General features: G+C 46.8%; 2 protein-coding genes across 2 annotated transcripts in view; both read left to right on the top strand.

Moving 5' to 3' along the window:
- Positions 1-3,813: 3,813 nt before the first annotated feature.
- On the top strand, positions 3,814-5,816 carry LOC128404585 (uncharacterized). The gene has a single exon (XM_053370272.1). The coding sequence runs from the start codon at positions 4,824-4,826 to the stop codon at positions 5,814-5,816; it is 993 nt and encodes a 330-aa protein (XP_053226247.1). The 5' UTR covers positions 3,814-4,823.
- RNF38 (ring finger protein 38) overlaps positions 5,813-12,271 on the top strand; it is an 80,515-nt gene continuing 74,056 nt past the window's right edge. Inside the window, exon 1 of the mRNA XM_053370268.1 lies at positions 5,813-6,008. Within this exon, the coding sequence (XP_053226243.1) occupies positions 5,813-6,008 (196 nt within the window). The remainder of the gene's footprint in view (positions 6,009-12,271) is intronic.

Here is a 12,271-nt window from a genome sequence, read left to right as displayed (position 1 = left end):
AATAGACACATGGATGTATTTTACCCAAAATAGACACATGGATGTAGGCAATGTCTGAGGCAATTGCCTCACCTTGCCTCTGGGTGGGCTGGCCCAGCTGGGCACTGTAGTTGCTGGAAATCGTAACTATGTGGGGGGTAAACCATAGTGCCCAGAAGTCTATGAGGGAAATAACGTGCTTCAAATGGACTTAAAGGCAATGGTTCCTGACCTTTTCGGTATGACATCCCACAAGTCCAAATTTACTTGGTATGGTGACCCGTTGATTTATTGTCAACTGAATTTTGGACCTTAGGGCTCCTCTGCTGCCAGTTGCAAGACAGCAGTTCCCAAGTGTTAAAATAAAATGCATGAGCCTTTCTAAGATTCATTTACAAGTGTCAACAAAGCATTATAGCATACCAAGGAAGCAAGAAGCTGTAAGAGGAATTCATCACATCAGTTAAGGATTACAAGCAATAATTTTTCTGGGACTACTAAGAGAGCCTGCAACCCACTTGCACAGACTTTGTGACCTACTCACAAGTAGGTTCAAAAATGCTGCTTTAAGGTATAGTGTGTGCACAGCCATTTTGTCTAGTTCAGGCCTAAGACACTTGACGGGGAGATTGTTGAGATCAGTATCAAGATGTATCTTAAACCTGGGTCTTTCACAACACTAGTGCCCCTCCTGCACTCAATGTTGTGTGCCTTGCTGCAAAATGGGGTTGTTGTGGAGGCCACACCCCTGGAATCAGGCATTGGTGTGGATGCGTCATTTGACAAAGCCCATGTACAATCACACATGGGCTTGCACACAGATGGGGCACCCACACAATTAGGCAGAGGCTTTGTCAGTTCAAATGGCTTTCAATGTGCTCGATGAACAGGGATAGGACCAACAGGGCAGCCTCGCTCTGTAATAATTGTGCAATTTCCCCTCTTGGTGTGATTCACAAGTGCAGGGCAATACTGAAAGCCCTGATCTTGTTAAGTTCAAAGTTATTTTGGCATTGGGGAGTTCTATTATAACTGGAAATATTTCACATTATCAAATTTGACAGGAAAGTAAGAAAGGTTGTCTATCTTATAGAGGATGGCAATTCTTACTTATTACCTTTTAAAGCTATATCATGCTTAATAGACACACTGTATTCTTCCTTCAAAATCCTGCAGAAGACTCCTTTATGGAGACTGGTTAAACTGATATTCTGGTTAAAAGCTTGAAAGTTATTTGATTCCTGTCTAGGTAGATCTCATTAAAAATTCATTCAGTTAATGAATTCGTAAGTTTCACTAAATATCCACCACCGAATAACAGCAAGCTGTAATGTTAGGGTATGCTACTGACTCTAGTATTAAGGCAATATTTTGGCAACAGATCAGGGTAATTTAGTACACTGTCACAGCCTAGCCAAACATTTCAGTTCTGTGTTCTTAAGCAAAATTAACTGTTTATTTTTCAAGACACCTTTTCTGATTGATTTTGACAGCGGAACAGGGCATTGCTGAACTAATTAAACATCTGGGATTATCAACTGAAAATTAATCTTCATGTTCAGACTCTGCATTGGTTGTGCAACCTCTGGAGACACCACAGAAATCCCAATGGCCATTCCAAGCCTTGGAAATTCCAGACTCTGAAGGCAACTAATTTGCCTGACAATCGCAACAGTGTCTGAAAACTAGTATTAACTAACCAATTAAACAAGCCTAATTTATTTGGAAAATAAAAATAGATCAATTTTCTAGCTCTCCCCCAATACACACCACCATCTCTATGAAGCAACCAATCTATTTCTAATCCCTTTTATAAAATTGTATTTATTAATCATTTTGCTTTGTGTTAATCTCAGTTTTCACAACTGTTCTGCAATATAGGGGGAAGACTGAGAGGAACTTCCAAGTAAATGAGTTTGGGATTCAGGCATAAAGTTCAACGATTTCAATGAGTTGTATAGCTGCAGAGGAATTTGAGTGTGACATAGGATATTCCCAAAACACATGTATATACAGCTGAATCCTGTCCATGTTTATCCAGAAACAACTCCCACCAAGTTCAGTAGGGCTTACTGCCAGGTGCACATGTCTGCAGCCTGCCTTAGCAGGAAGTCCCATAATTTCAGTCCTATGCACTCCCAGTTATGTGCCTGGATGCCCCCGATTCATGCTTCCAGACAGCAGCAGTTGATCAATGAAGGCCACATAATTAGCACTGGTTTTTAATCGGGGCTTTTGGGGGGCGACGGGGCTACTCAGGAAGTCTTCAAGCTCCTTCCCAGCGCTTGTTGTCGGCGGCAGGTTCTTGCGCGTCTGCAGCATGGTTGCCAGATGTTCCACCCATGAAAGGGCTGTCCAAAAACCATGACAGCCTCGCGCAACGCACTTGATTCGTCCTCTTGCGAGGCGCAACCCTCCCCCTTCTCTCCCTTACAGGCCTCCGGAGCGTCCTTTCCTTTATTTTTACGTTAAACCCGCCGCCAAGGTAGAATTTAGCAGCGCTGGACGGAAAACACACTGCGCACTAAAGGTTTCCTTTAAAAATACACACAAACAGCTGGGTCGTGCGCCCAGGCGGGCGCAAGCAAGCGGGCCAGCCAACGAGCAAGCAATCGGGATCGTAAAAGCTCCTTGTTCGCGTTAGGCAGAGTTGCTGCACTCTTATTATTATTATTATTGCTATTCTTGTTGTGAAGTTGCGGGAAGCCCAGATCAAGATTCGTGATTGACAACCGCAGGGGCAAGCTGTGGCCACGCAGCCTGCAGTCCCTGGAGCTGCTCTGTGCTAGTAAATAATAGATCCCTCGATTTCTCTCCTCCTCCAACGTCCGTCCGTCCCCCGCCCCAATTCCTCCTCCTCCTCCATCAGTCAGATCCCCAGCTTTGTCCGGGCAGCTCTTTCATCGCCTGCTTCCCACACTGCCTCCCCTCCTCCCTCCCTCGCTGTCCTCAATGCATGATGGATGGAGAGCCAGCCCGGGAGCTGGAGCGATCAAGCCTCGTGCAATCGCCCGGCCGTCCAATCGATTGCACCACCAAAAAAATAAATAAAATAAAAATGCTATTTGTTTCACTTCCTAGCACCGGGGAGGACGGCTTCCCGAAAGAAAGCGTGTCTTAAATTTAAAAGGAGGCGGTGGGGGAGGGCGAGAAACAGGATCCATTTCCTCGCCAAGTGCGCACCAGGAAGGAAATTCGTTGCTATTAATTAAGGAATTGCAACGAAACCAAACACCCCCAGCCCTGTCTTTTCTTGCTTGCAATGACACTTTGCGCTTCCTTCCATGCAAGGAGGGCCCTTTCCTTGCTGAAGAAGTGCCAGAAGGCCAGCAATGGGGCAGATAAAGATTTATTATTTTTCAAGGCCCCCTGGTTGCTTGCGTTCCCCTTCCCGCCCACTCCTCCCCCTAGATCGCCAGGAACAAAGAAGGGGGAAAGCGGCTGGGAGCTGGGGGGGGGTGTTTGAGGATGATTCCGGGTTTGGCTCGTCGGGTCTGCCTGAGGCAGAGCTCTCCAGTGCTATTGATCTCTGCACATTTCACCCCGTGGTCGCCGAGAGAGGTTTCCTGTCTCTGTGGAAACTCTGTCTCCGGATCCCATGTGTCAGAGCTCATCTGGGAGAGCATTTCTTCCTCGAAAACGGCATCAGCTGGAGAGATGCGAGGCCGCTGTTCCCCAGCCTCTTGACAGTTAACTCATTTCATGCAGCCGTGCAATCAGTCACATGCACGGGTGCAATATAAGACCCCTTTATTATGCAATGTGCGGATAAACACACACCTACTATAATAATATTAAATAAATGTTCTGTATTCCAGTCCATTATAGCCACGGAGAAAACACAGCGACCCTCGTTCCATTTTATTTTTAAAAAGCAGCTCTTAACACATGCAAGGAGGGAGTAGAGAGGCGCTCGGTTTGTTCCCCTTCTCCGCCTTACAGTACTTTCGGCACAAGCTCGGGGTTTTATAATCCGAATTAATTAATCCGGAGCAAGTACCGCCGCTTGGTTCCGTTTACACACTCGCAAACGTGACTGTCTTCACTCCACCCATACTTCTCCGTTGAGAGTGAGAAATATCCGCTCTTGCAGCAACCCTGATGATACACCGGGATGAGTAAAAGGGCGTTAAGGGCCATCACAGACCCGGTCGGGGCAGGTGATGCGGAGTGTGCGCCCTTAGTGGTTACTGGCAGAGTTACAGGGCTGAGTAAGTCACCCTTGCCCAGTCTTCACACAGCACCTGGAGGTAGGAAACAGACTCTGCACTGCAGGGTTAGCTTTGTGGATGTACGAAGCCCCTATGAGAGGCAGATTCAGCCTCTTTTGCCACGTAGAACCCTTTAATGTCTGGAGCTGCTAGTACGATTGGATGCAGTTGCGACGAAGAAGAGGTGCGGAAGAAGGGGAAATCGGGAGGAGGTCGAAAAGGCGGCTATTTCCATAGGAAGGGGAACTGCACGCTGGCGCAATCGATCGCCGTCTCTGCATGAGTCCCTGTTCTGATATAGTTCTGCAAACACGGCGTTTCCTGTTTCTGGCCGATCCAAGCGGGCGGGGCTGGTCCCGAAGTGAGAAAGAAAAAAAATAATAAGAAAAGCTTGCTGACAAACCCCCCCCCCCATTGCATAGTTTACGCGGCGCTTTTGAGGCCGGCGTCAGCGGAGCTGGGAGGGAGGGAGTTTCTCATTCGGGGTCTGCAGTAGCAGAGGCGAGAAACTTCTTTTCCCAGGGACCTGGGATACAAAAAAGAGACGGCGGCACAAAGGCAGATCCCGATATTATTTCTTGCAAACGGGCGCGCACGCTCTCTGCTCTCCGCCGCCACCCAGCACCACACCGGATGCGAATCGGGAGTGGATTTCGCCGCTGTCCCGCCAGTATTTTCGAGAGGAGGGCCCAAGGGTGTGCGTGTGCGTGTTTAGAAATCCGCTGCGTGGATGCCCTTCGCTTTCCCTCCCCCTGCCGGCCTGCTGCTGCTGCTGCTGCTTTTGCAAAGAGGCGGTGCTGCTGCGAGCAGCAGCTGCTGCGTTTCCTGGGGAGATCGGCTACCTTTGTTTTTCTCTTGCACCGAATTACACCCCCACGAGGAACACCCCGCACACGCTCGTGGGCCGGGCGTGGAGGAAGCAGTTGGGGGGGGGCAAGCGAGGGGCAGCTGCCGCTTCTCTCTCCCTTTTTCTCCTCCCCTCCTCCCTCCCCTTCGCTTCCCTTCCACCCCCCCCCCGGTGTACTTTGCTCGGCTGCTCCTCCTCCTCTTAAGGAAGTTTCCTCCCCCTCTTCTTCTCTTCTCTTCTTCTTCTACGAGCGCCGCCGCCGCACTTCCCCATATTTCGCAGCCTTGCCTAACCGCCCGCCCCAACTACTCCCGGGGTGGGGGGCTAGAGAGAGAGAGGAAGGGCTTTGGCCGGCGGACCCCCCCCCTTTCCTCCAGCGCGGTGGGGCTGAGCCGGGCACCGGCGCCCCCCGGCCCCTGAGCGAGGCCGAATGCCGGTGGCAGCGGCGGCGGCCAACTCGCACCCCCGCGCGGTGCAGCAGCCCGACGTCCGCCCCTTCGCCGCCTCCGTCCGCCTCCGGGACCGGGACCCCGCCAAGCAGCACCAAGGCGCCGAGGAGCGCCCCGAGCCCCACCACCGCCACGGCCAGGCCGCCGGGGAGGCGGCGGCGGCGGCGGCGAGGGCAGCCGGCGGCAGAACGGCGGCTCCTTCCGGCGCCGCTTCGCCGCCCGCCCTGCTGGCTTTCTCGCCGTCTTCTCCGCCGGGCCCGCCGCCGCCGCCCGAGCCCCCACGGACTCGCTCGCGCTCCCGCTCCGGATTCTTCAGCCTCCTCGCCATGAACGGCGGCGGCGCCACAGCCACGGCAGCTGCCGCCGCCGCCGCCGCGCACTTCCAGCCGCCGCCTCCGCCTGCCCCGCCGCATCTCCATGGGCCGAGCCTGCCCGAGTTGGGCGCCCGCAGCCAAGGCAGAGGGAGCCCCGCCGGACACGGGCACCCCAGGGCCCCGCCGGGAGCCAGGGCGCCCGCGCCAGGTAATGGTGGGGGCCCACCCAGGCGGGGTTTGGGCGAGGGAGTGTGGGGCGCTGGGGGGCGGCCATGTGGGAATGGGGGGGGCGGTTGTGGGGAGTAAACATGGGGGGGTCTGGGGGGGGGGAGGAAGAGGCCGGCGGCGGAGCGGGGAGGAGGCAGCCTCTGAGGGAACGGGAGGTGACAGGATGTTTGTGAGGTGACTAATAAGTGGGTGCTGAGGTGAATTCCGCGTGAGGCGCCGAGCAAATATTCCATAAGGCGGGGGCCGGGAACAAAAAACGGGGGGGGAACACCTCACAAAAAGGGGAAAACGGGGGGAAGGATAAAAAACAAAAAAACTTGGGAATGCCTTGGCCCAGCCTTCAACTTAATCCTGTTTACTTGGGAGTTGGAAGTCCCACCGAGTTCAATAGGGCGCAACTTCCTCGTGAAGTGCGTTGAGGATGCCCGCCTCGTCGAAAGAGCGCTGGCTCTTCAAAGCCTCCTGGCTTTAAAATGATGCCTTCATTTGCCAGGTGCGGGGTCTAAAGAGAAGCCATAATAAACCGAGGAAATGATTAAAACCCAGAGACAAAGAGTACAAAACAACAACAACACCCCAACCACCAGAAGCACACCCCCCCCTCAACAACATGTGGTAGGCAGGATGGAAATGGAAGCTGCTTTTCCTCAAAGGGGTGGGGTGGGGGGCTAAGGTCCACAAAAAAATCAGCATTTTGATTTCCCACAAAAGTTGTCCCATTCAGCGCTGCTTCTCCTCCACGGGTTGTTTGCCATCACTCCTTCCACTTCTCAGGGGTGCTTTGCTCTTCCTCTGTGTGTTTGTGGGTCGGTGTTAAGTGTGTTAGTGTATGTATTCTCTTTTAATATGAAGGGCATTAAATACGCTGGCTTTTTTTGTGTGGAGGGGCAGAGAGAGGGGAGAAGGCCTTGGAGGCTGGGAGGACTTTTCCTGTGCTTCTGTCGCCTGCATGTTGGCGACACATGTGCATCTTCCACTTCTGGGAAAGAGGCTCCTGATTCTTTAGTAATAAGCTTGGTGTAGTAGCCTGTGAATCGGTGTGGACGATTGTAGATTGTGTTGTCACCTGGAATTGGAAGCTGGAAGACTGTCTTTGGAGTGAAATGGCAATAGTGTACATATGGAGATGAAAAAAACCCAAGCTGGCTTTGGGGGGGGGGGAAGCTCTCAACTAAACAACTTGAACAATTTTGCAGCTGGTGATTTTCAGAACAGCTAAAACTTTTAAGTGCATTGAAGCTAGAAATAATGTGACGAAGTTCAGTGTGGCGCTGAACCTAACAAGATGCTGCGGTGGGAGTTGAGAGAGAGAGAGAGGGGGGAAAAAACTTTTCACCTTCCACAGATATCAGAATTTGTGACTCTGGAAGACCTGAAATGCCTGCCAAAGAAAACTCTAGACCCATGGTTCCCAACTTAGGGGGCACACCCCACAGAGGGGCAATTTGATTTTTAAGGGGGGCAATTTGGAAGCTTGTTTAGACCAGGTTAATGGCCTTTTAGGCTTCCTCCATGTGAATAGGAATTCACTTTTTGAATAATAAGAATTATATGTCACCAGGGGTTGGGGGCATCAGGATTTTAGAGATGCTTAGGTGGGGCATGGCCAAAATAATGTTGGGAACCACTGCTCTAGACCCTAGAACAACCACTGTCACATAACATGCACTATATCATACAATAATATCCATACCGAGTAGACATCTTTACAGCAAGTATACATGGTATATAATTTTTTTTAAGGGAGTATTCTGGGTTTTCTTGGTTCCATAGAAAGGATCATGTCATTGACAGGGGAACGTATAGTTGAGAGTGCCCATCTATTTGTAAATTAATTAAAATGTTTTTTTTCCTTTGAGCCTGTGATTGTAATTGCTTTCCTGACTGTTCAAAATCTTATTGGTTCTGCTTTTGACATGAGGTGTTCAAACTATCCTGTGGCTTTAAGAATAATAACTGATACAGTAAGGCAATATTTTCAGGTGTTTCATGACTAATACCACTTTATGAATTAATAGTTTGGAATAAATTAGAAGTGCCAGAGCTTTAAGTCTTCTTGGAAGTCACTCCCTCTGCCCTTGATGATCTTCCTCCTAATTCCACATGTACGTGGGCTGGTTGTGGTTACTCACTAGGGAAGGAAAGGCACTCTACCAGTTGCATTGCTCATATGAGCACTTCTTTAAAAATCAGGTGTCAGGTATCCATGAGTTCAGTATCAGATCAGGCTCTTGAACTACATTGTGATAGGTTCAGGTTTTGTCTAAATTAAGCAACTTTTTCTGGGTGCTGGAGATAATAATTTTCTGCACTGCACCCACTAAGTAATGTAAAAATGATCAATGTATTTTATTAAATGTCAACTTTCACCTCAGTAAGATAATCTTAGATATGATTTGCATTTAAATTAAGAGTTGCTTGTTAATACTTGAGGACATGAATTCTATTGTTCTCCTGAAAGTTCACATGTAATAAGCCCCCATGAATTTGCATTTGTGGGGCTGGTATGATCTGAAATATGCCTGGTCCTGATTTCTTCAGAAACCTTTATACCTAGTATGCTGATAAAACAGCAGAGAAAACAGTACTTGTGGGCTAGATGTGTATTTCTTTCAGCTGGGCAAAATCTTTTTTATATATATAAATTGTGGTAGCTGAATTTCAGATAACCAAAAAAAGTTAAATACGTCTTCTTTTATTGAATTGGCTTTGTGCTGAGCAGCTGATACCTGATTTTGAACGTTAGGCCTATGTCCTAATGCAGGCATAGGCAAACTTGGTCCTCCAGATGTTTTGGGACTACAACTCCCATCATCCCTAGCTAACAGGACCAGTGGTCAGGGATGATGGGAGCTGTAGTCCCAAAATATCCGGAGGGCCGACTTTGCCTATGCCTGTCGTAGTGTAAGGAATTATTTACAATAGTATTCAATGAGAGATACATCTTTTTCTGTTCAACTTTAAGAACTGCAAATATTTTTAAGAATCTCAATTCTAAACATTCTGGCAGACGCTTTGTTATTCCATTTTTATTTAATTTGAATACTTTTGAAGTCATTAAATGGAGTAATGTGGAATAAAGAGCAAAATATGTGACATAATTTGTAATGTATAGAGAGCATGCTTCAGTACTAGGTTATTTTTAATGTTTAGCTAAAGTGACTGATGTAGTCCTGGGGCAGAGCCAGTAATGATGGTACACTTTCAAATAAAGTGTTAGTTTTACATTGGGCTGTAGTAAGTAATTCAAAATGGTTTCAGTTCTTCTTTTCATTAGAGTTATTTCTTAGACCTGAAAAATTCAGACTTGCATATTTACACCTGCACATGATTACTCAAGAAAACCCACTGAGATGATGGGACTAGTTTCAAGTAAGTGTGCATAGGAATTGTCATAGGAAAACATAAAGCACTCCCATTACATCTTGGAGACAAGTATTAGACTTTATTGCATTTTATTTTATTTTTAAAAATAAATGGAATAGACTTCCAATTAATGATGTCACTCTAAACCAAGAAGAGGTTAGTTGTAGATGATCAATCCCTCCTTTTTCACACAACAACAGTGGCTTATCCTCGCATAGTTTCTGGTTGAACTATTGCTTCAATGGAGAGTAAAGCAATAGGGAGTTCATACTTTGGCTGACCTTTGTAGCAAGCCATTGTCATCACTGATACAACCCTTTACCTTCCCCTGTCCTCTTCCTATGTGTGCTCTGCACAATCTTCAAATCTGCTCTGAGGGGTTGAGAGAACCCCCAAGACAGATTTAGGAGGCACATTATTCAGTTTATTTAGTCATTGAATAAACTTGTTAAATAAATTTTAAAACCTGTGGTAAGCTTTCAAGTTAACCAGAACTCTTCTTCAGGCAAGATGGTATACAAAGCAGGGGTTGAGGGTGGGTGGGTGGGAGACAAAGGAAAACAAGGTTCAAACATTAGGATGATGTTGTAGCTGTGAGGTTAGCTTGTTCTAAGATTGCAGGCTGGATAAGTCCCTCTCAGGTGCTATAGGAACCAGGTTACACATGTAGAATTCTGGGATAAAAAAAGCAATGACTGCTACTCATTTCTGAGAAATTAAGGTCTAATTTGTAACCCAGATCAATCCCAAACCTTAAATGGAACACACAGGTTGCTGGGTAGGCAGAGACCAGAAGTAAAGCGAAACATGGCAGCCTTTAATTTAGCAAAGCCACTGATTAATTTTGATGTACTAAGTAAAAAAGCCAAATGAAGCCAAATTGTATAGTATTACCAAGTGCTTTGAGGGGATGTCCTTGGCTGTGCTAAATTAAAGAGACCTTGTGTAACACCTTCCCTGATGAAGAGTTCTAGAGAACTCAAAAGCTTGCCACACTTTGGTGACATTTTGGCTGGCCCTACTAAAGGCATTGCCCAACTGTGACTGTTGGGTAAGTGAGGTGTCTTGTATCATGCTGGGTTTGGAGAATTTGGGAGAGGAACAAGAGTCTGCAGATGCATACATCTTAGCATTTATTCTGGCTCCAGTGCACTCCCACTGCTGAGTATAAATCTGTATACAAATGTTGTTACTAACAACCCTGTACTGTAGTTCAAAGCTTTCCAAACTGTGTTGTAACACATTAGTGTGTTGGCTGCAGTGTGTCATGCAAACATTCCCCATGTGTCACCAACGTGAAAAGTTTAGAAAGCTCTGCTGTAGTTTCTTTAGAAATACTGCTGTCTGATGCTTTTTCTCTCAAACCAGCTTCAACCTGGAAGGAAAACTTAAGCCACATTCACTTAGCAGTTAAGTTGAGGTGTGCGCATTGGAGACAGCCATTGTGCATGCGTGGATGACAGCTTATGCACAGATGAGATCTTCATGTTTGGAGGGAGGGGTTGCAGGGGCAAGGAAACCAAACAGGTAACATGCATCAGTGAAGACATCCCCGCATCTTCTGTAGTGTGCATATAAATGTGCACATGCAACTTGAAATGCAGCAGGGGAAAACTTATTTCACTGTGTTTTAAGCTGCTAATGTGCACATAGCCTGACTGTCTTGTCCAGCAGAAGCTGAGAGACTCCTCCCTTCTCAGATTTCTGTGATGTGGGGGAAGGGGGAAGGGTCTCTTGCTTTGTGCTGGGTTGCTAGCAGAAGATGATCGTCAGTAAGAGACTTATGGTCATTGCTGTTGACCACACAAATGGGCCTCTGTAACCGTTGCTGTTCCTCCCTACTTTGTTTCTATGCTGATAAGATGACATAGTGAAGGTTCCATACTCGCTTGTGAGGGTGTAAGTGCTTTTGAAAAGGGTGTTTCAGTGTAGAAGAACTAATTTTTGTAGTTTCAGCTTCTCATGCTGCTGGAATTCCCTCTTCTACACAACAGTTGATAATAAAAAGAGTGTTGTCCTCTATTGCATCTGATGGTATTCCTCCCCCCCCCCTCCTTAAATAAACAGGTGGGAATCCTACTTGTGGATTCTCCTGATCAATACTCTATCAAACTATTTCTGCCTAGAAGGACAGACAAACTTACACTCTCCTTTCAAATCACACTGTCTAGCTATTTTAAGCAGCCCAGAGGACACAGTAGTAAACTACTGCTGGTCAAGTACAAACTGTACAATGATGTAAGCATGCAGTAAACCAGTAGTATAGTTGTAGGTTGAGCATATCTATATGCAGCTGGAAATTGGTATCTTTTGTGGGGGTTATTTTTAAAAATAAAAGATTGAATTATTAGCATTTCAGTTGTGTGTCTTTTTTTAAAAATCTGGTTTATGAAATTTAAAAATCTAACATATTTTAAAGCCTGTATTCTTCTAATCTTAATCTGTAATCATGATCCTTTATCACTCAAATTGAGTTGAAGTCTACTTTTTCTGTAAAAAAAGAAAAAGAAAACCAGGTAAAAAAAAAGACATCTGAGTCAAACATAAAAATATGACCTAGTTATTTGACTGCTACTACTGTGGGCTTTTTCTTGAACCAAAGAACAAGCAAACCATCAAACCTGCTAGGATATAGGATCCAGGAGATGTAATTCTGTATTTCCCTAGGATCATCCACTGGAACCCACCTGGGTGAACTTGTTTTTTCGTTTATGCCTTGTAACTCCCTGAGATCTGCAGTGTGTTCAGTTCTGAATATTTTATTACTTTACTAACCAAACAAGGAGGATATTTACTTCTGATTTCATGAAGAAACGCTGTTTTGCTCACTAACAACCAGCAATTTTTGGAAAGTGATAGGCACTCAGTGACCTTGCT

The sequence above is a fragment of the Podarcis raffonei genome, chromosome 17, assembly GCF_027172205.1.
Source record: "Podarcis raffonei isolate rPodRaf1 chromosome 17, rPodRaf1.pri, whole genome shotgun sequence".
NCBI classification, from domain to species: Eukaryota; Metazoa; Chordata; class Lepidosauria; order Squamata; family Lacertidae; genus Podarcis; species Podarcis raffonei.
This window is presented reverse-complemented; position numbering and strand designations above follow the sequence as displayed.

Coding starts and splice junctions, on each gene's coding strand:
- LOC128404585 (XM_053370272.1), top strand. CDS start 4,824: ATGCGAATCGGGAGTGGATTTCGCCGCTGTCCCGCCAGTATTTTCGAG.